This window comes from Pithys albifrons, chromosome 10 (assembly GCF_047495875.1).
Source record: "Pithys albifrons albifrons isolate INPA30051 chromosome 10, PitAlb_v1, whole genome shotgun sequence".
Lineage (NCBI taxonomy): Eukaryota > Metazoa > Chordata > Aves > Passeriformes > Thamnophilidae > Pithys > Pithys albifrons.
The window spans coordinates 29,542,874-29,566,200 of record NC_092467.1 but is presented as its reverse complement, the minus strand read 5'-3'; the positions used below and the strand labels follow the sequence as shown (position 1 = coordinate 29,566,200).

At 41.2% G+C, this 23,327-nt stretch overlaps 1 protein-coding gene across 15 annotated transcripts in view; it reads left to right on the top strand.

Moving 5' to 3' along the window:
• DAB1 (DAB adaptor protein 1) overlaps positions 1 to 22,960 on the top strand; it is a 451,161-nt gene extending 428,201 nt beyond the window's left edge. For 8 of the 15 annotated variants that reach the window (XM_071565292.1, XM_071565294.1, XM_071565293.1 and 5 more), the window contains 7 exons: positions 1,486 to 1,542; positions 4,339 to 4,401; positions 5,695 to 5,803; positions 8,144 to 8,692; positions 9,527 to 9,669; positions 10,572 to 10,670; positions 18,778 to 22,960. In XM_071565292.1, the coding sequence (XP_071421393.1) occupies positions 1,486 to 1,542; positions 4,339 to 4,401; positions 5,695 to 5,803; positions 8,144 to 8,692; positions 9,527 to 9,669; positions 10,572 to 10,655 (1,005 nt within the window). In that variant the 3' untranslated portion in view covers positions 10,656 to 10,670; positions 18,778 to 22,960. The remainder of the gene's footprint in view (positions 1 to 1,485; positions 1,543 to 4,338; positions 4,402 to 5,694; positions 5,804 to 8,143; positions 8,693 to 9,526; positions 9,670 to 10,571; positions 10,671 to 18,777) is intronic. The other 7 variants (XM_071565305.1, XM_071565300.1, XM_071565297.1 and 4 more) reach the window with 6 other exon arrangements.
• The last annotated feature ends 367 nt before the right edge of the window (positions 22,961 to 23,327 follow it).

Sequence of the window (23,327 nt, the reverse complement as noted above, 5' to 3'; positions counted from 1 at the left end):
CAAATTTTACCCTCAGTAACTGTGTTGCCACCTCTGCACAGCCCCTATAACAGGCTGGTCCATGCTCCAGCAGCCAGGGATAGCTCAGCCTTAGGAAGTGTCTCTTCACTAACAGAAGATGCGGCTCAAGTGCTACATAATTGGGCACCTGGGGACGTGCCGTGACATGCTGGGCAAATGTTTTCTGCAAGGTCCTGCTGTAGCACAGGTGGGAATTCCTAATGGTCCGTGGAATGCTGCACATGTTCCCTCTGTGCTCAGATGGGTTATCCTTCAGCTGGTTCCACGGAGCAATCCGTGGCTGGAGCTGCATCCCCGGCACTGGAGGATGGAGTCAAATGAGGGGGTGTCACAGCAAAGAGTGATTAGTTATTGGCCAAAACTGGGCCCTCCTGGATGGGTAAACTCTGGTGTCATATAGAATGTTTGGAAGATCTGTGGTGTTTTTTGAAGGAACAGATGCAGCTTTTTCACACTTTGCTCACCTGGGGCTGGGGGAACAGTGTCAGCTCCGAGACGGTGCAGGACTGGGTCCATTCCTGGTTGTGCACAATAACAGCATCTTCCTTTGGCTTTGCCTTTTCTCAGTCTTTTTGTCTTTTTTTCTTTTCCTTTTTTTCTTCATGTCTGTGATGAGATGAGAGGGGAAAAAAAACATTCTGGGCTGTTACTGAGATTTTTAAAGTGGTGTGGGATTACTGGCTGGTAACTTGGATGAGGCTTCCCAGTCATCTAAGATTTGATTTTGGATAGTTTGCTCTCATGTTTGGTACTTCAGAAACAAAGTCTCCAACACTCTAATAAATGCTACCTGAAATTCAGCATTCTGAGCACACTGGAGTGATAATATATGTTAGATATGTGGATGGATATGGATATGGGTGTGAGGGCAGTATATTCCCATGTATATTCACACACACACAAACTATAGATTTAAATGTAACTTGAATTGTGTAATTTTAAAAATTGGAAAGAAAATATTTATCTTAAGTGTGTTTAAATTGCTGTTATAGTTCTCCTAGTTAAGAGGAAGGTGTGTTTCTTTCTGCAAATACTTGCCTTCAGAGCTTTTGTTGTTCAAAACTCAATTATTCCTTTTATTCCCCTGAGGATGCCAAGTTCTTTCTTTCACCAAGCCAGTGAAAAGTTCCATTAATGTAAACAGGATCAGAGCTCGCTGGGTGTGCTTATTGCTGAATTAATAAATATTTGGGAAAATGAATAGTTGTGTTGCAAGTAGTAAGATTGCTTTCTACACCAGAAGATGAGACTTAGCACAGACAAAGTGATGTTTCCCCCACATCCCAGCAGCATTCACACTCACTGTTTTGACTGCCTGGTTTCATATCTGTGCTCACAGCAAGATGGGAAGGGCTTTCATTTCAATGCTGAAGTCAATAATTATGGAGGTTATCATTTTCATGCTCAGAAATTCATGTCATTTTCATAAATCATTCATCTCATTTCATAAATCATGCTTTACAGCTGGAGAATGGAAACTTATTGCTGGACATTGATGAAAATCTTGTTTCAGTCACTCAGGTAAGGTTGTGACTCTAAAAATGTTTTAAGGAAATATAGATGAAATCATCTATAGGAACAGCAAAATTGGAAAATGTTTGGCTTGGATTAACTTCACTGGAATGTAGCTAATACCAGATGTGAATAATTTAATGAAGTATAATGAGTGAAATCAGTTCTGTAGTGACAGTGAAATCACAAAAATAAAAGATAACTGTTTGGTGTCCAGAATCTCATGTGCTGCAAGTGGATAAAGCGAGCTCTGTGTGTCAGAGAAGGTACATTCATTTACTCAGGCTGAGAACAGGGTTGTAGAAAAAATATTCCAGATCTGAACCATTTGGGACTTTAAAATCCACCTCCAAGTGTTGCTGTTTAAAGCTGCCTCTAGTCAGTAAATTAATAAGCTGTGTTCCCACTAAATTTCTGTTTACATTCCCTGATGTAGTTCTGTAGCCCCTGTTGCATTTCAGGTTGCTATTCTGTAAGAAATATTTTCCCTGTAAATCTCTTTCTTTTTACCAGGGAATATTGTGAATGAGGGTTTGTTATAACAAACAGTGATGTCGACTTTCCTATCACTCTCTCCAGCTGCCTGTTTAGAAATCCATCTGCAGGGTTTCCCTTAAGAGCTTTAACAGAATTATATCTGCGAAGAGTTTCCAAAGATCCATCACCTTGAAGCACTCTGAAAAGTATTATTATTCCCATTATACAGGAGTATGGAGGCACAGAGATCTGTTACCACCTTTCAAATGCATGTCATATAATCCTGAGTTCAAAAGTATACTGACTATCAATTTTCAGTATTCCTATGAAACATATAATATTTTTTTCCACAAAAAAATTATAACTTCACACACAACTCTGTAACCTGCCCTTTCACATCCTCTCTGCCTTGCTCATCTGCTCAGGGGGAGCCTTTGCTTGTGGCCTCCTCAAAGGGGCACAGGCTGTTCCTTAGGAAGCCAGTGAGGGGCAAACAGTGAATAGTTCACTAGTGATGCAGGAAAGGAGCAGGTTTAGGAGTGGTGCTAAACAAGCAGTTTGGAGAGATGAGGAGAAAGTGGCTTCTTGAGTGTTTTCAGTGTCCCCTGGTGGCACCTCCTAATCAGTAATGCCTATGGGAGGCTTGAAGAGATTTCCAAATGAGTGCAGCTGTTGTAATTCCCACTTTTCTGAACATTTGAACAGCCCCTGCCTGATATGGTTGTGCCCACTGCAGAAGGGACTTAAAGGCTGGGTTTGGGTTGGTTTTCTTTGCAGAAACTACTTCTGGCAGTATTTCAGTAATGTGCATTAGAATTGATGTACTCTGAAGAAAACATGAGTTTTCTTCTTTTTCCCTTCTCCATTTCCATGCAGATACTGAGAGGGATATATAAGCCCATAAGAAGAAAACTCATGTCATAGCACTAAAGCAATTTAATATAAGACATGATGTGAGGAAATGTGAGACAATTCATCCCTGGGTACATCATTAGACATGAAGCTGAGAATTTGCAAGCTGGTAGATAAATTCCAGGTCTGAGTGATTGTAGCATTGTCTTTGGATGTGGGAATAGAGATTGGATTGAAAACCTGTATAAACTTTTATAGTATGTGTAGTCTTATTCCTCAAGGGAACATTTATAATGGAAAGTTGAAGGCAGGAAAATATCCTGGGGTGGTTTTTCTCCTTTGATAGGTTGAAAAGCCTGACCAGCCAGTTTGGTTAATGTCCAAAAGACTAAGGGAAGGTCAAAGGCCTTTGGAAGGTCAAGACTCAACTGAATTTCAAAGCCATAGATGTGGTAGGAGACTGCAAGGTTTGTGTGACTAAGCTGGGGAGGAGATTCAATGAGCTGCATTAAGATTTGCATTAAATCTCATTCATAATGAGAATTGTGCCTTCCCACACCTGTAGGTGTGATGGAGTGTGAGACAGGGAAAGCCAGGAAGAAAGGCAGTGGAGCAAGAGCAGTTCTGAGTTCCCATCAAAGCTTTCCAATAGAGGCACTCTGATAAGGATGGTAAATGGGGTTTAGGTTTCCTGCAGAGTTCTGAGGGATCTGTGCTTTAACATCCCTGAACTCCAGCTGAACTGCTTTGCAGATGGGTAGAAGGGAGTCATTTTACTGGAGAACATGTGAAGGAGCTTTGATTATGTGGCCACTCAAGGTTCTTCTTGTTATGAATGTGCTTTTTCTCTCCTGGTCCAGTTAGTGAGGTCTAAATGGGTGACCTGTTTTGAGCTCAAACTGAAGGATGTCCTGAGAAAATATTTCTAACATGAATTAAATGTAGAGCTACAGACTTGCAGTAACCCATTTGTGGCATCCTCCTTCAAGTCCACTTATCCAGGTCACACCTGTCCCATGGGCAAGGAGAAATCAGGCAGCACTTGAAAAGCCCTTCCCTTCTCTACCCTTCTGTCATTCCACATTCCACTGCCATGTTTTAAGACCTTGAAATGGGTGTTTGAAAATGGAGCCAGGGAAAGGGACTGGCCATAAATCATGCTTGATGCTCACTGATGTTAAAGACAGAGCAGTAATGCATCCACTCCTGTTCCAGATAATTTTTTTCATGCTTTATTCATTTTTTTTCATTTTGGAGAATTCCCTATAGAACTGTTGGCTATTTGGGTCCATCAGCAGAATCAAAATCCCTTATTTTGAACCATGTGCTTCCTCCATGTGGGACATGGAATTTGAAGCCTGTGTGGCTTTGGGGGGATTTATATTGTTTGCTGTTACCAGATATCTTTACAAGTTGTAGCTACATAACAGTTTCATCTCCTCCAAAGATAAATTGATTTTTTTTTTCTCTTTACAGGCTGTTACCCAACTAGAGCTTTTTGGGGACATGTCCACTCCTCCTGATGTAACCTCTCCCCCAGTGAGTACTCAGGGAAACTGAGCTGTGCTTTTTTTCCACATGCTATTTTCAGCACCTTTATTGAGCACATTTACAATTCAGGTCATCAGCCATTCCAGTGGGGAGAATTTTAAAGTAGTTTTTATGTTACCAGAAAATAAAAGTGAAGCAAATTGAATGCAGAGTCCCTGCTTCACCATGATGGGCAAAAATATCGATTTTTATTTTCCTGCTGTAGGCTTTGGTGTCACGTAAGATACAACCTGAGCTGCAGATCTGCTCCCCTGGTGTTCATCAGAGGGACATGCTTCACTGCACTCTGTCTCTCCACTGCACTGCAGGAGGATCCAGTTACAGCCTCATATATCATGTCTCTGGTTCCACCAAGCACATATCCCAGAACTGCTGTTAAAGGAGGGAAGACGAAACAGTAAAGAGAGAGAGAGAGAAGGGGCTGAATGTTTGTTTTGAGGGCAATGAAAATTTTCTCGACATGCTTTTCTGCATCATAAAATGAAAACACAATCATTTTTCTGTGAAGCTTTTGAGCCTGACATTAAGCTCTAGGGAAGTATAAATACGCTGGGAAAATTAAGGTGCTGTGAGGTCAGGACCCTCAAATCTGCAGAGTATTCTGGAGCAGACCCTGAGATTAGCTCAGTTGGTAAAAACTTGGTTGTAATAATGCCAAGGTCATGGGTTCAATCCCCTGTGTGGGTAATTGACTTAAGAGTTGGACTTGATGATCCTTGTGGGTCCTTCCAACCCAGAATAGTCTGTGATTCTGTGATATATCTGGAACTAGATGTTCAAAGTCCTGCCTGCTCATCCTTACCTTACTCAATTGGATTGGGCATCTCCTTTAATGTAGACCTATGGTTCTGGTCCTCTTGGTTAATTAGAAGCAATATTTATTCACTTTTCCTTCAGATACTTCATTTGCCTTCACTGTTTCTTATGTTAATGCCTTGGTCACTGCCTCTCCTGGTGCTCAGCTAACATCTAGAATCACAAATCTGTCTGTTCTGGAGAAGGAAGTTAGGTCAATATTTTCCATGTGATGTATTCCAGGCAAATTTCATTTTGATTTTTCTCTTCTAGTAGAAAGTCTCTCCTTTAGTTTCTTTAATCCTGTCACCAGCAAATTCTCTTATTTCACTTCCTTCTTTCTTTCTACATCTTCCCATTCTTTCTTCTTTCTCTTCCTTTACTCCAAACCTAGATTTTGAGAGTTATGAAGGATGTGGCAGCAAAGTATGTGCAGCAGAAGCTGCAGCTCATATGTCACCCTTGTGTTTTATTCCTTTCTTGCAGACTCCTGCTACTCCAGGTGATGCCTTTATCCCATCTTCATCCCAGTCACTTCCTGCTAGTACAGACATGTTTGGTTCTGTACCTTTCAGCACTGCTGCCGTACCCTCAGGTAAGAAATGTTCTGGAATTACAGGCTTGACTCGGATCTGGTGAGCACTTCCCAGCTCTGGTTTGCATTTCAGTACTCAGGGCATTCATTTAGCATGGTGGAAGTGGGGAAGTCTTTTGAGGTTGGTGCTCCAAGAGCAAGGCAAAGCAAGTCTAACAAGTTTGAATTTGCCCACGTTTTTTAAAGCAAAAACCAGAAAAGTCACTGGGAGTTCAAGGACAGTTCAGCCATCTGGGTGACATTACCTGCTAGGTACAGTAGCAGGAGAAAAAAAGTATTTTTTTGCTTTGTTTTTTTTGTGGAACCCATGCATATCCTCTGCTGTCTCCTATAAATAGAGGCTGAGGCACAGAGACTTTGATTGCACTTCAAAGGTGTTTCACTTTCTCAAGTCCTGGGATGTCCTTTAGACTTGTTTGTGCTCCTCTAAGTGCTCAGGATTCCAAAGCTGTGTGTAGCATTCTGCAGACACCAGAGGTGTGTGGTCTGAGTGCTGCTCTGTCCCTGGGACAGGCTGCGAGAGCGGCGCTCTCAGCTCCACTTGGGAAGGGAAAGGAGGAGGAGGAGGAGTGCCCAGAATCACTCAACAGTGACTTTCTAATTGGTTAACTCCTTCTCTGATGGCATCAGATCTCAGAAAGGTTACAGTGACAGTGAAGTGTTTGGGGATAATGTCAGATGAAAACCCTCACTGTTGGGATGAGGTTACAGCAGGGATGAGATAAAAGGACATCTGGAGAATCCATCATGGCCATCTCTTGAAGCAAAACTGTGTCTGAGCTACTCTTCCTTTCATCACTCAGCAATTCAGTCTTTCATAGTTAATTTCTAATTTTTTATTTTATTTTGGGCTTTTCCCTTTACAATATTTCAACCACCCTTACATTTAGGATTACAAAACAGCCTAGAAATACAGCAAAGGTACAGGAGGACTCAGGAAACACTCAGGTCAGAAACAAGAATTTTAAAGCTGAGATTGAAGGAGAAGTTACATATTGCAAAGTATTAGCAGTAAATAATGAATTTAAATGTCAAACAGTGGATCTGTAAAGCATAGTACTTCCATCAGTGGAACATAATTATATTAGGTGGTTTGATTTGTAAAATTTTTTACAGTAGTTTTAGTTTCAGAGTATTTTTTGTTGTTGTAAATAAAATAGCACCTGATGATATAATTCCTACTCAGTCAACGTCTTGGTAGCTTCAAAGGAGGCTTCAGGTCTGACAGGAAGCAATTATAATTTTATAATTTCATATATATAATTATAATTTTATAATTTCCTCTCCAAGTAGAGGAGTTTTATCCTACCCTGATACCTGAAGCAGTTTGTTGTTATTAGGTATTTAGTGCAGCAGAAGCTCAAGATATTTTTGATGTTCTCAAGTAATTGGGTGATAAACAAATGTGAGGGGTTTTAATCAGAATTCATCTGGGCTCTTTTTTGATTATTATTATTATGACATTTGAGACTCTTTGCTTTTCAGAGTGTAAATGGTTTGAACTGTAACTGTGTCAGAAAGGCTCATTCTCTTACAAGAAGGTCACACTGTCATTAGAGAGCCCTTGAGCTGTCATACAACGTATCTAAAGGTGCTTCCCAGTCCCTTAGATCCAGTTTGGCAGCTGTGCCATTGGCAGGAGTTGGCTGGTGTCGGTGGGTCCCTCTCCCCAACAAAGAACAAAAGTGAAAAGAATGAGGAATGTTGGCAAAGCTGCAGAGAGTGGAGCGTCCTCTTCCGTTTGCTCTGGCTGCTCATCCTTTAGCAGCATTTGGGCTGCTCTGAGGAGCTGAACTGCATCCCAGCCTGACCCTGTGCACCGTGTTCTGTCCCAGGGCTCCCTCTCCAAGGACAGGCAGAGGGTGGGGCAGTCAGGGTTGGGAGAAGAGCCTGCAGAACTCAGTGGTGTTCCCAAGGGGGGGTGAGTTTAGGAAGTGGTTTGGGAGCTGCTTGGTTCAAGTGAGTGATTTGACCAAACAGATCCTGCTGTCACAGAGCACCAGGGAAGGGGACTCAGTGCCCAGCTGCTGACCAGGTCCATGCACACTGGTCTTCCCAGGCCCAGGGCGTGCTCTCTGAGGAAGAGAGGAGAGGTTTTTGTTCAGATGAGATGATTGCCAATATCCACCAGCTTGTGGTTCTGTATACAAGTATTTGCTCAGTGATGTGAATCCAACCATGTCTTGCAGTTTGCTTTTCAAGTGTGCTGAAGCTCTGGGATCACTAACGTAGCTTGCACATTTCTGATTTATTGTGTAGCTTTTCCTACATGCTGTTGATAATAGCATTGAAATATTTCATTTCTTATTTCCTCCCTCCTGCTCTCTTTATTCTTTGAAGGTTATGTTGCCATGGGAGCTGTTCTGCCCTCCTTCTGGGGACAGCAACCACTTGTTCAACAGCAGTTGGCCATGGGTGCTCAGCCTCCAGTCGCTCAGGTGATGCAGGGAGGACAGCCCATAGCGTGGGGCCAGCCCGGTATTTTTCCTCCTACTCAGCAGCCGTGGCCATCTGTAGCTGGTCAGTTCCAACCAACTGCCTTCATGCCAACACAAACTGTTTTGCCTTTACAAGCAGCCATGTTTCAAGGTACCATTGCTCCTATAGCTACTGTTCCACCCACAAGTGATTCCAACAGATCGAGTCCGCAGACAGACAGGCCCAGACAGAAAATGGGAAAAGAAATGTTTAAAGATTTCCAGATGGCTCAGCCTCCACCAGTGCCATCAAGAAAACCAGATCAGCCTTCCCTCAGTTGTACCTCAGAGGCCTTCTCAAGTTACTTTAACAAAGTTGGGATGGCACAGGAAGCAGATGATTGTGATGACTTTGACATCTCTCAGTTAAATTTGACTCCTGTGACTTCCACGACACCATCTACAAATTCACGTGAGTATTCCTATGCTCTCAGCCATACCTTTCCTCAGATGTGACTGCTCCCCAAAGTACTTACTTCTCTTTTTTCATACAGTAAATTGCAGCACAGATACAGACTGAGAACCTTCATGCATGGTCTAGCTTATTAAATGTGTTCCTGCCATAAAGGAAAGTAGCAGAGAGGAATTTCAGAGACCATGGAAATGAACAGCCCAGAGAGCTGCAATCTGAAATTTAATTTCTAAGACAGTAATATATGCTTTGTGATAGGGACATTCAAGCTGGTTGGCAAATGCCCATGACATTCAGCCTTACAAATGGTTTCACTGATGTCCCATCCAAGCCTTACTTTGCAGAAACAGGGGGATGGGTATTTATTTTAATAGCTTGATATATTGGACACGTGGAGATATTCATTGAGGAGCTGTAAAATCAGCTTATCATGTTCACAGCATGGAGATGGGGGGTTTTGCAGATTGCTGAAAAGGGGAGTTCATGAGACCCAGATGTACCAGGAGTCAGATGGAGACCTTCTGGTTCACTTACCTGCCACAGGGCAGGCGACTCCCATACGTACTGTCACATGTAGTGGCATCTCCCTGGTCCTAAAGACATAGGCCAGATGCAGGCAAACTTAATTTGGAGGTTGCCAAATGAAATCAAATACATGCAATTGATAATGACTACTTTGTTCAAATTTACCTTGTACAGCTCCTTGTCGGAAAATAATTTTTGAGAGTAATAAAAGTTGAGGGCTGTAAAGCATGAGCAAATTCTGTGCTGCCGTGTCTTTCTGCAGAAATTAACAGAATATATTCTGTTGCTGTTACCTTAATCCTTGTTTAGCTCCAACCCCTGCTCCCAGACAGAGTTCTCCATCAAAATCATCAGCATCTCATACGAGTGATCCTGCTGCAGATGACCTCTTTGAAGAGGGGTTTGAAAGCCCAAGCAAAAGTGAGGAGCCGGAGGCTGTGAGTAGCAACAAGGTTTCTAAATCCTTATTGTCTCTTTTTAGCTAGAAAAGGCAGAAGTTAATTAAATGTTGTTTTGTAATGTCAGAAGTAACTATTCCAATAGGGCTGGGTGGTACTTAAGGGGATCTGCAGACAGAATTCATGTCCTGCTTTGGGTTTGATAGGTGATGACTTGGCATTTCCATTGATATGCACTAATATTGCATACAAGGAACCAAACTCAGAGTTCATATCTAAGGTTGTATATGTTAGTTGTATCTTTAGCACACCAGCATTCACTTACTCATGGTAAGGAATTCTGAGGTAAAACAACAAACATGCTGAGGCTGCAGAGAGAGATGTGAGAGTTTGTGTGTTAAAAGATGATGGTTGATGTTGTCTTGCACATTCTTGCATCCCAGTTGCTTGCCTAGTTGCATTCCTCAATGTTCTGGCCCTCAGTATGTGATTTCTTTGCCTTTATGGACCAAAGCAAGAAATATTATCCAAGCAATGACTGTAAGTCACAAGGTGTCTCGGGGAGGTTAGAGCCCAGCTGAGCCAAAGGCAAGAGGGAGTCTGTGCAACGAAAGGACCCAATGGTACAAAATAACATGAGCTTGGACTCTTTTTGATTCACATGGTTTCAGTGGCTTTCAGGGCCCTTTGCAGTTCTTGTTTGCCTAAGCCAGTACCTTCTGAAGTCCTTGGCTGCTCCTGCCTGGGCTCCAGCAGGAACTGGTGAGGTCCTTTCCTGGCTGCATCACCTGCAGCAAACCATTATGGCTTTTGAGAACATGTCAGTGGTGAGGTCTCACTTCCTGGTTTTCATGAGATAGGATGTACTTGTTATGCCCACAGCATGAAAATAACCTCGTGTTGACTTTTCACTTTCTATTGTTGAGAAAAAAAGGTGTTATGTTCTTGTATTCTAGCCTGATGGGTCTCAGGCCTCCTCCAACAGTGATCCATTTGGTGAGCCAACTGGTGATACTATAAGTCCACAGGTCGGTAGCTAGATAGCACAGGTTGGGGTAGGTATCTGTCCTTTTTTTCTCTACACCTTGAGGTGTTCACTTATTATCCCACCAGTGCCTCCCATTGCTTTCATGGATGCATGGTTTATTTTTCCTTTCCATCTCTTCCGTTTTACCTCTCCATCCTCCACGGTGTATTCCTCATGCTTGGTGGTTTGCATGGCTTTTGCCATTCACTGAGTGTTGCAGCTTATGCAAATTATGTGTGTTTCAGCTGCCTGCATGCTTTAAAGAAATGTAGACTTATTTTACTTTGTGTTCAAATTCTGAGGGCAAATAGGGAAACTGAGCCATTACTAACAGTGTATTAGGCAGAGCATTTTGTTTTTTCAAATCCTCCCTGGCCTTCAGTCAGAGGTAACATATTAAATGGAATAAGGCATCTTACCCATAGACATAACAATCATTAAATAAAATTATGTAATGATACATGGATGTCTCTGCCCTAAATCAATGTGGTAATCAGTAGAAGAAGCACGTTTATTATCTGCATGTAAAAAATATTGAAATGGGTTTGTGTATTTTTATCTCCAACTGCAAATTAAAAACATCTGAAAATTATGATCGTTCCTCTTAGCATTGGCATACTGATGTTTTAAAAATTACTCCTCAATGTAAGTCATTTAAATCCAGACAGACGGGAAGGATGATCTTTTCATCTTTTGTGTTACAGAACACGATAGAAAATGTGGCTGCCAGTGAATGTTCTGTGATTTGTTTCAATACAGTAAACATGTTTTGCCAAAAAGACAGTGAAGCTACAAAGTTCATGAGTGCTGAGCATTGTTACTCCATCCAAAGACTCTCTAGTGTTGCTGTTTGAAGGATATGTTTCATCATCTTCTCCCCATCTGCCATTCATGTTCGGTATGGCCCAGATATGTGATCTGATACAGCTCCTTTGCTCCAGCACAGAGCTCCTGGAGCAAATCAGTAACAGTGGGAGAACCCTTTCCATTTTTGTACAGAAATTGCTCTGGATTTACTAGTGACTTACCCATTCTGAGCCAAAGTAATTTGGTTTCAACTCAATAGCTTCATTCAGAGTCAGTTTACTTCGTGCATTAAATATGATTTTAAAATATCTTACAGTAACTCAGTTTTTATCCACTTGGGAATAATAATAATATTATCTCTTAATAATATGTGGGGCTTTGAGAAGGCATCTCCCCCTTCTTTAGCTTCACTGATGTCATGCTCAGCTCTTGTGGGGGCTGAAGCAAGAGTAGCATTAAGGTTTGTGTCTCACTAAGTCTAAAATGACAGTGTAAGAATAAAGTCAAGCTGGGATGAGCTGCTCTAGGAAGAGCATTTGTTGTTTACTCCAGTGAGAGCTGCTTTTCCAGGTGGATGGTGCCACATAATAGTTTGGCTGTGCCTTTGCCTGACCTTGGCCAGCACTGCCATCCCCAGCTTCAGAACACTCCAACAGTTCTTTCCTAGGTCAAGAAAGAGTATTTGACCTTTATCTGAGTCCCACACTCTGGAAACCCACATAACATACATTTATTTATTATGGTTTATCATAGCCAGGGTAATTCTGAAATTCATCCTGGGGAAAGTAATGATAAAGTCTCTAATTTTCTGACTGTCACAAAGAGAGTTAAAATCATTGCTAAACTACCATCACACACATTTACCTACCAGGAGTTCTGGATAGAATTGAAACAGTAGTTTAAGTCTGTGTAAGGGAATGAAGTGAGGGATCCTTTTGTTCTGCTTTTATGTAACTCTTAGTAAAATACATTCTTTTACCCATCAAGGTATCTGGGAGCTACAGTATATTACCAGGGATTCCATATGGTTTTTCTGTATTTTTTGTTAATCCCTGCAGAGTCTTGCATCAAATATATATAATCCTCAGAAATATATTCTGGGAAATGTTAAATAATGTTACTGATTATCGTCTTACAGTAATTCCTAGAAGCTGTAGGCAGGAACAGGAGGCTGAACAAAAAGCAAGCCCCTCTCCAGTGAAGTTACACTGATACCATTGTGCCTCTGTGCAGAGCCATTCAGCAGCAGGCCCTAGGAAATCCACTTGCTAAAGCCAGCCCATGGAATTCCAAAGCCTGGTATAGTCAGAGCAACGGGAAGTCTAATCCCCATGGAAAATTAGCAATTCAGGACTTACTGCTGAGTTGTGTATTGAGCTCCGCATTTGGAGAGACACTTAATGGGGAGAAACATGTAGTACAAAAGAATCACAGTCTGCATAAAAGCCACTTTGGTGGCTTAGATGGGAGATTACTTCACTCTTTGGAACGTGATTCCTACCCCAAGAACAGCACAGTAACTACTCGGCTGAATGGACCTCTCAGGAGCAAGGCATAGTCTTGAGTGCAGAAATTTCAGATACATCTGTTCCCAGCATCTCTGAAATCAGCCCATGCAGTATCTTTACTTATCTGGATGTAGTCTGAGTACTCACCTGCCAAGCTTTTTGTATCCTGGTCTTTCAAGGTACCACAGCAATTTAGTTTCTTGATTTCTTCTGGTACCATATATTATCATTTAGTTGCTATTTTCTCCTATTTTTACTCTCTTCCTTTTGCAATCTTCAACCTCAGCTCTCCAAATCCTCATCCTACCAGTAGCTGTTCTATCAGTCACTCTTCCACAAATAGCTATGAGTTAGTAGTAGTTATGAGTGACACTTTATGAATACATTACATTTTTGTCCCTTTATGGTTGAAGATAAGCAGAGAGGACTAACTTTCACAGGTGAAATAAGATCAACTGTTTGCAGAGCTGTTTATAGCAAGATTTGTGTTTGCTTGTTTTCCCTTTGTTCATGCCCAGCATTGAGGATGGACAGTGATTTTCCAGAAGGGTTGAAGGGAACACTGAATAAGATGACTGCCATCTTCAGCTGATTTATGTTTTATTCCTACTGCTGTCTTCACATTGTGTGTGGAATAACTATGGTGAAAGGAGAGAGAGGGAAAGGACTGTTTTTAGCTGCAATTCTACCAAATGTGTTAAACATGTCTTATTACTGACATTTTACATTAAAGCAAGAAGTTTGAAGAGAGGAACAAATGCAGCTCTACTGAGATGCTGCCCAGTTCAAAACTTGCACTGGCAATCATTCATGAGAGATTCTCAAGAAACCTTCAAAACATTTGTGGCTAGAGCATATCTTCCTGAAAAAATTGTTTAGTTGTTCTGTGAAATGTGTGCAGACAATTATAAGCCCTCAAAATATGTCACACCCTTCACAATGCTATCAGCACTGTCAGGAGAGCAACAGTTCATTAGAATATTTGTCTATCAGCTTTTCCTGGTACTTCAGTGGCCTGCTGCCATCATCCATCTTTGAGCAAGTGCCATTCTTGGTGATGAATGTTCCTAATAATCTTAGTCAGCTCCAGGATGGACTGCTATAACTCTTTATTTGGGCTGTTTTTAGGAAGTTGAGAGAAAACAGAGAATTATGGACAAAGCACTGGCTTATCTGGGAGCTTAGTGAGCCTCAGGAAGACATACCAAGTTGATTCTGCATCCTCTTCTTCCTTCTTGCCCTTTTGTATTGCACCAGGACTCTGAATGGGCTCAGAATATCCCAGGCTGTATTTGCAGCACCTCTTCTTATCATTCACGTGGCTCAACGGGAACTGAAAAGAGACCAAAGAGAAATTCATGATTATAGGTCACCTGTTCCTGGTAGGCTCTAGAACTGCAATTCTTAAGCTAAAACCAGCACGGAGCAGGGCTGTGAACCTGAAAAAAGTGTTTTATGTTTGGGAAGGGATCACGTTTTGGGAATTGCTGCTTCGCTCCCGAGAAATCCTAAAATTGACATTTCAGGTCCATAGTTGGTTGTTCGTCTTCCTATTTCCCAGGGAATGTGAAGGGAGATGAGCAGAGAAATTCAGGCTGCTCTGTGAGCAGAGGCATCCTTCAGGTTTGCCTTCATCTGCACTGCTGCAACCCCCTCCAAGCTGTTCATTTTCATGCAACCAGCTCACACACAAGCTTCTCACTTCTTCCAGTGTCATCCAGCCCACTTGACGTAGCCTTGTACCCTTCCATTTCTCCAACTTTTCCCTCTGAACAAGAGAAAACATCCTGTGTAGCCTGTGCAGAGCCATGTACTTGCTGATTGGCAATCCAGCAGTTCAATTTGGGGACGAACTCTCTTTCTTCCTCTGTGCTGAAGCTCTTTAAAAGGTTCCCCATCTGCTGCACAAAAACTGCTTTTAAAAATCTGCTTGGGGTAGTTTAGTATCTTTGTGACTTCTGAACAATTTGCTTCAAATTAGCCCTTAGGTTCAAAAGTTAGGAAGGAGAATTGGCAGATAGGTAGATGAAAGGTATCATTGTGTGACTAGTGTTGTGTTAGGAAAGAGGCACAGAAATAATCAGAGTGTTTCAGGACTGCAGTTCATTTTTATATTCAGGACCAAGATGGAGCAGGTCCATATTTCTCAGTAATTCTCTTTGCTTTTTCATTTTGTGGATGCATAGCATCCATTTTGATACTAAAATGACAGAGACTTTTAAAATGATAATAATTAAACTGGATATTTGAGACTAGGAAATATTCCTGGGTAGGTTTATAGTAAGAATAGAGGCATTCTCCAGCTATAATCCTGAGCTAGAAGGTTGCTGTATTTATGCTGCTAGTAGAGGCTAACTGTAAAAAACCCAAACCTAAATATTGATAATAAGCAGTAAATAAAAACTGGCTGTTAATGGGCCAAAAGGAATGCCTTAACACCAAAGATCTTTAATTTGAACCCTGCTTGCCAACTTGACTCTGCCCTATTTTGCTGAGTCAGCATGCACTAAACGGAGCAGACTCACCGCACTGCCACCCCCTTCACTTGCATCCCCAGCACAAGATGCTCATTTTGTCTGGTGCTCCAGCACTCTTATTTCATGAAACTCTCCTCATTTGAGCCTGCCCTTTCTGATCAGTCAGCCAGGAGTAAAACTGGCGCTGAGAATCTGTTGTAAAGGGCAAGGAAATCAGTGCGGGCCTCACCTCTCCAATTGAGAACATCTTGCCTGAAGCTCTGCACGTAGCAGGGTGTCTCACAGGGATGAAAGGGCTGCCAGGGTAAAAACAGTTTCTTCCTAACCCTCTCCTGTGTTATGCTTTGTGAGAGAGTTCACCTCTGCAAGCCCAAGCAGGCTCTGAGTCTTTCAGGAGATGTTCTCCAGTGATTACTTCTGCTGGGGAGCAGATGTTAGTGTCTTTAAATTGGATGCAAATTTACTTCTAGGATTTACATAATGTTCTTCAAAAGCAGTAGTGCCCCCGTTGCCTCATGCAGTAGTGTTCTACACCAGAAAGGCTTACTGTTTGTCTCCCTTAAAATAAGAATAAACTTATTTGCCAGGATGAAGTATCTCTAGAATACAGCAGCAAAAAGGAAGTGCTTCTAGTTTTCATCTTGGTTTCTCCCTGTGGGTTGATGAAAGGACATTGGAAGTGCTTCTGGGCCAGTTCAGAAAGGAAAGCACTTTAAGATTCAAGGGGTTTATGTGAATTAGAAACTTTGTTTGCTGTTTTATTTGTTCTTTCTTGTTGTTCTGACAAAGACCAGTTCTTTTCTTTCCCTCCCTCAGACTGTTCTAATGCAGTGGTAGAAAGCAGAAAACACTGGTGAGATGGTTTTGATGCTGTGAGAAGAGTAATATTCCCCTGTCTTTTCATAACATGCCCTGTGACTTTTGCCTGGATTATCTAAAAAAAGGGACTTTATTTCTGCTTCCAAGGCCTCCCCAATAGTGCCTGGCACTGTGGGAGAAGCTCCTCATGAAGTCAACAGCACTTAACTTTCCTTTTGCCTCTTTTGTGTCCCTTTCTGCTCTCCTTTGCCCTCTTGAGCATCAGCATCAATACTTTACAGATACCATGTGCAATATTGGGCTACAGGCACGATGTGCTGCTTGAATTAGCTCAGAATAATATTAGAAAACAAATCTCAGACATTGATACAAAAACTCGGGCTGGGAAGACTGCACCCAATTACTGCAATTAATTTCTCGTTTAGGCATCTGAAGGGGGAAATCAACTGAAAGGAAGACATAAGAGCACACTTTTCATGCGAAATGCTTTGGTCTGCTGGAAGAGAAATTATTCAAATCAGTGAGAAATGCAGGCTTTTGCCACATCAAGTGTATGTTCAGATAAATGTTGGGTGTGAATCAAAGAAATTTCTCATTGCAAAGGCTGCCTCATGTGCTGTGGAAAGTGCTGCTGCCCCATGATGAGCTCCTCCTCCTCTTCCAAGGGTGGCAAGTTCGGTGGCACCTTAGGACACCTGTTACTTAAGCACATCTGCATATCTTAAGGACTCTTGAGGACAGCTCTAACAAGCAGGCTTGACATTTTGAAAAGCTCTTTTTTTTTTTCCCTGAAGGCATTTGAAAAACTGACATCTTTTGTTCCAAAGGGATGTTCTCCCTCCCTCTCCTTTTCTTCTCCTCCTTCCTTTTCCACTTCGCTTTGCAATCACCTCAGGTTCAGCAACTGCCTGAAGAATGGCCTGGTGCTCGTCAGGTTCACACATTAATTAGTACAGATTTTCTCTGAACTAGCTGTGATAGATCATTCTGGCAGCTTCATGTCCGTGGAACGTGAAAATTGGCACAGGTAGACTTAACACACAGTATGTGAAATGCAGTTATTTACTCTCAGTCATCTCTTCCGATTGCCTTTGGTTTTTCAAGGTCACAAAATATATTTGCTTCTTGCTGGGGATAATTTTAGCAGCCTTTATTTAATCATTCCAGAGGATTTCTCTCATCCTCGTGTAATGCTTATAGTGTACTCAGGGCTTTGTGTAGGTAGGAGATGGGGAAACAGGCTCTCTGAAAGCTCCAGAAATGTCATCTTTTAAAAGGGAATAAGAGACAACGTGGCATGGAGGAAACAGGTCATATTTTGGATTTGTTGTGTTGCTCCTCATTCAAGACAAGCTGCACAGCGAGGCAGGACAGGGCACTGGGACAGGGCTCTGAACAGGCACCCTGGGCACAGAGTATGTACAGCCCTACAAAGCCTCCTTTGGGCTGTTTCTCTCACCCTCAGCATCATTTTTATAAGCAGTGATTAAAATCCTGTGCCATCCCCTGGCAGGCATGTCTGCTCCTCAGTGCCCAGTGACTTGCCAGCCTTCAGAGGTTTTTTCCTCGAGTCAGCTCCTGCTAATGCTGCTGTAACACAAGTTGATTCTAACTTGGTTAAATTCAACGTCGTGGTGTGGTATTTGAATATTTATCAGGCTGTGGAGAGTTAATGCAGTATGGCATTAATTAGCCTTTCTGCCTGTCTTGTTCTTTTTTTAGATGTCATTCTTAGTTTAATAAATTACTTTCTGGAAATGAAGTAGAATGGAATCCAGGGTCCACGGGTGATTTGCTTCCCACTGCAGCCAAGATGAACATAGTATTAACACAGGGTGTCAGCTATGAAGCAACTCAGCTTTTCCCTCTCCCCACCCAGGAAATTCCCAAGAAAGTATCCCCTAACAAACTGAAGTATCCCTTAACAAATCGACACGCTTTCCTCCCGGCTTTAATGATTGTACTGGTGGTTCTACAGCCTCCTAATCAAACTGAGCAGGGCTAGTGTTCCTCCTTCTTCATAGGCAACTCATGTTGTTATTTTAAATCCATCACAGCTTCATTAGCTCAGCTTTCTACGGTGGTTTCTGTTTGCAAGTGGTTTTCTCCCTGAGTTTTGTGAAACCCACAGGTTTGTTCTGCTGTTGTGCTGCTGGAGGGGTCTGAGCCTGGGACGAGGAACACCCTTGTGTACCAGCTGTATTTCTGGCCTCCAAACTTCCAAACATCCAGTTGAATAAGTTATCATTTAATTTGTTCATATGTCTGTGCCCAGCAGTGAGAATCAGTGCGTGGCCAGTGCTGGAAGAGGGAATTGATAGTAAGGATTCATTTCCTGAAATAATGTCCCATTTTCTTCACAATTCAACCTGAGTGCCCTGATTACTCAAGGCAGCACAGAAGGCAAACTCTTCCTGTGGGTTTTGACTCATAAGGTATTGCTGTTCTCAAGCAGATGTTCTTAAAATGTTCTAAAAATGCTGTCTGGAGACATCTCCACTCACTTTATGTTTGTTATCCCCAGGAAGCAGAACCTCTCTACGCCCAGATTAACAGACCTAAGAAATAGCATTGTTAGAGGCTTGTGGTGCTCCAGGACTCAAAAGAAACCCAACAACGTGGCAGGCCTTTGGCTTTCCTGCTTTTTTCCGATTGATTTTGTCTGACAAGGAGAGAGAGTGCCCTCCTGGACTGGCTCTACGAGTGTTCCTGATGTGTTTCTTTTTGGCAACCAGTGGCAGATTCCTATGGCAGCACAAAATAAAAACTCTCCCCGCTTATCATACCACGAGTCCAACCCCATCCCCACAAGTTGTGGGTGTCCAGACTAGAATATCTTACTCCTCAGTCTTCCTTTAAGCATTTGTTGTCTTCTGTGTGCCACATATAAATAACAAGCATCTGAAGTTTATTGAGTATTAAACATTCCTTTTTCTTTTGAGCAAAAAGCAGAGTCTGTGTGTAGTACAGTGATATTATCATTCAACAGCCCTTGGGGCACAAGTCGGCACTTTTTATGTCATGGTGACACGTTTTTCATCATCATTTACATCAGGCTGATCCTGATCCTTTTTTTTCCCTTTGTAAACATATTTAAACAACAACAAAAAGTACTGGTGGTGTCTTTTTTTTTTTTACTTTTTATTTCTTATTCTGTAGTTTTGTATCAGTGACAGATCTAACAGCAAAACATCTCCTGCAGAAATGATTCCCAACTTGAAACCACAGAATGAAACTTGGCTGTTTCTCCATCCTGACTGAAAACGTTGCCAAATGGACCTTTTAAGTTCTAGCACATCATGAGGAAGAATTGCTGCTTTCTGTTGGAATACTCTTGTTGTGGGTTGAGAAAGGACATGGAGTCCCACTGAGGAAAGACAAAAGAGTCAGGATTTCCTAGGAAACTCTAAACAAAGTACAGAAAAGGAATATTTTTATTTCTTCAGTATCTTGCTGCTGTAATGCTATGCAGACAAGTGTTTTCTTCTCTGTGTGCCATTTTTGATGACAAAAAGAAAATCATTTGCCAAATAATACTGGTGTGCTTCTGGTTTAGGAGTTTGGATGAAGAGGACTTTACAAATGGGACAAGGACGGCATGGATTTTGGAATAACAAACTGATTCTGTGATCAAATTGTTCATCTTTATCACTTTTTGTACATCAGAAAAATCAAATGGGATTTTTATTTTATAACTTGAAAAAAAGAACTTACTGTTAAACTCTTTAAATGTTTAAGGGGAAATGGCTTTAAGGAGTTCAAATGAAAATTGCCATTTTTTTTTGTAAATATATAAATGTTATGGAAATTCTTTTACTAATGCCATTACACAGTAGAGAAGGTAGCAAGTTGCAGTGCTTGGGAGGGGTGGCATACCCAGTTTGTGGTTCTCACATCACATATGTTTTTTCACATGCTTACAATAATGGGCTGAAGCTCAAGTGCATTTGCCAAAAGCAGTCAGCTTGTCAGCAACTAGTGAGATTAATGGGAACACATGATTTTCTGGTCTAGCATTATCACATGGACATGTTCCACTTCCAGGAGCTCACATTCCATTGGCATTCCTTGGAACCTCTGCATAGAAGTCATCAAACTGTTTACACGCAGAATAAAAGAATTGAAAACGTCCTTTTTTTACATTTATGAAGCAAAAGTGCAGTGTTTGGGTTCATATGTTTAGCACATGATTTTCATAAAGAATTATATATTTTTGCCCTACAGAGAATTGTTATACAGGTCAAATGTGTTTTCCTGATGTTCCTATGCAGTTACAGTATATTGAATTTAGTGGTTTAACACTAAAAAGACAAAAAAAAAAGACAAAAAAAGAGAAAAAAAGAGGAAAAAATAGAAAAAGGAAAAAAGGTTAAAGAAATCAAGTGATTAATCAGTTTTTAGGGTTATTGTGCAAATTTTGTTTTTAAATTGACACATTAGGATTTACATTTTTTGTCATGATTAAAACAGGCCTGGAGTTATAAATGTTTTACTTTCTTTTGTCTCTGTTATAAGCTAAAAATGGTTTAGAAGGCAGAATAGCTGGGGTGGCAATTGTTGGTGTGTGCAACCAAATCTCACAACGTGATTCCAATCTCTTTTATTTTGAATTAGAGAAATGTGCATTACCAAATGTATTGGAATGAAGAATTAGCTGTGACTAGACCTAATGAACCTGCAGAGAAGAGAACTTTTATCTTCATTCATGGTCATTTGATGCTTATTCCTTGGTCATGTGCAAACAGCATTGTAGCAAATCTTATTTTCCCATCTGAAGACAGGTCAGGTTTTCTGAGTGGAGAAGATACTTTAAAACTTGGCAGATGGAGTGTTTCAGGATTAAAAGCAGAGGTAAAAGTGTTTCTAAAGGACATTTCTGTAAGAATATTTTCCTAATTTGCACAGTGGTGCTACTTTCTTCCTCAGTGGCTTTTTTGGGTTTTGTCCTACACATGGAACCACAAAGGCAGTTTTGGTTCATCACAGACATTTGAGGTTTAGTATTGTCAGTGCATTTCCAGTTCTGGGGTGAAACGTTGAAAGAAAAGGAGAGATTTTATGTCTCAGAGGATCCATTGCCATCATGTTTGTAGGAAGCAGATCATTAACAAATAGGTGCCAAGGGAAGGAGGCTGGAATTTTGGTGTCTCCCGAGAGCCAACTGGACCGTCACCGCGGACCTTTGTCTTACCTTTACCAACACTCATAAATAAAACCAGTTCTGAATTGTCTCGTCATATGATCGTCCTTGCCATGGTTGAGCTGCTGAGTTGAGAGGGCTGGAGGGCTCTGCACTGGACCAGTATTGTAGATAACTGAAATATCCAGCTTGTGCAATTGTTTAATCCCTCATCCTTCACTAGCACTAAATTTGTCACTTTAAATTGCAAAACCAGGGAATCCCACCAGCCATCCTGTTCCCATCCCCCATAGGTTCTTGGTCTTTACCTGTCATGAAAAGATATTTTGATAGATCGTAGTCATCCAAGTGTCTGATGAAACCTTTCATCTAATAACGTACTGGGCACCTTCTTTGCAAAGATGTTTACTCCGTGGTTTTCATTCATTTTTATTTCTGCATTCTGACACTTATTTTTTTAATAAAGATGAGAAAGATAAAATGACTGTTGCAGTACATTTCTAAACCTACTTTAACTTTACCTCAGATAATGCCCATTTGTTAACATATATGGACACATTATTTTTAACTTTATGTATAAGGCATTCAGCAACAACGAAAGAAACCAACAAATTTTTAGAAATTTTCCATTAATTTCTGTAACACACACACCATGTAATACTGTTATGAATAAAAACGTTAAAAAAAGGTGTCATTTCAGTAAGTTTGTTTCTTAGCTTTTGCTCTTCTAGGATAATTCTGCTGTTCTTGCAGTGCAGTGTTGGTGTTTGGCATGGCCAGTTATTTTGACAGTAGAATTATCTGGGAAAGGAGAAAATCCTCAATTAGGGGAATAATTGATCTTAAACACTAAGTGTTGCTTATCTTGCAAATATGTAACTTGCTGATTTTAATTGCTGCCTCTTTTTGGGTGTTTAAGTAGGAGCATCCCAAACCAGTAGGTATTTTTATCACCCCCTGTGAAGTCACACAGTCCTGGCACAGACCACACTGTGGGATGCTCCCAAAGCTGGTGTACCTTTGTGGCATGAGAGCCTGAAATTAATTTTGCTCACATTTTTCACTCAAATAAGATCTGAAATTAAAAATTTGCATTTAAACATGACAGTTTTGAGAGCTGAACCCCCACAGATTTTCCAGTAATTGAGAACTGAGTAACAGACCTGAGAGCAAAGCCTTGATCCAGGACAACGTGGTACTGGTACCACCCTCTGTATCAGTGGGATCTTCCTGCTGGTTGGGGCAACGTGTAGGGTTTGCTGGTGTGAAACTCTCAATGCCACATGTAAAATAATAATGTTTGATACTCAGAGGTACCAGGTACTTGATCTCTCACCTGAGAAGGAATAGTATCATTCTTTTCCAAAAGAGTAATACAATAAAACTTAGGGGTCAGAAATACATGTTTATATACAGGGAGGGACATGGTTGTGGATGTATGCACATGTATTTTGTTGTATTTCTACTTTTTGATGTCTCATCCCTTTCTCATCCACCAGAAATGCCCAGCAGGTCGTGCTGAAACATTCATTGCCTTTATCAATGAACATTGTTGAAATATTTGGATCCCACCTGAGAATAAAGGTCATTCAGTTGTGATGAAAGCACACCAGCATTAATGTCCTTTTGATTTGTATGTGGCTGACTGTGTTCAGATGTCCTTGAAAGGGAGAACATGATCTCTGGTTTTCAATGAGCTACAAAATGTCAACTTAAAGTGAAATAAGACACAGCTAAGCGTGGTTATAAACTGAAATGCATTTTTACAATGAAGGCCAAATCTACTCCTGTTGATGTTCCTCTGGTACCCTCGCAGTGAAGCTGGTTGAAAAATCAGAAAGATTGGCCCATGTTGCACAGTGTTGCTATGTGGACTTAGTTTAAAAACTTTGAATTAGGTTTCAGATCTGAATCTCAAAGTAGGAAGCAACTGG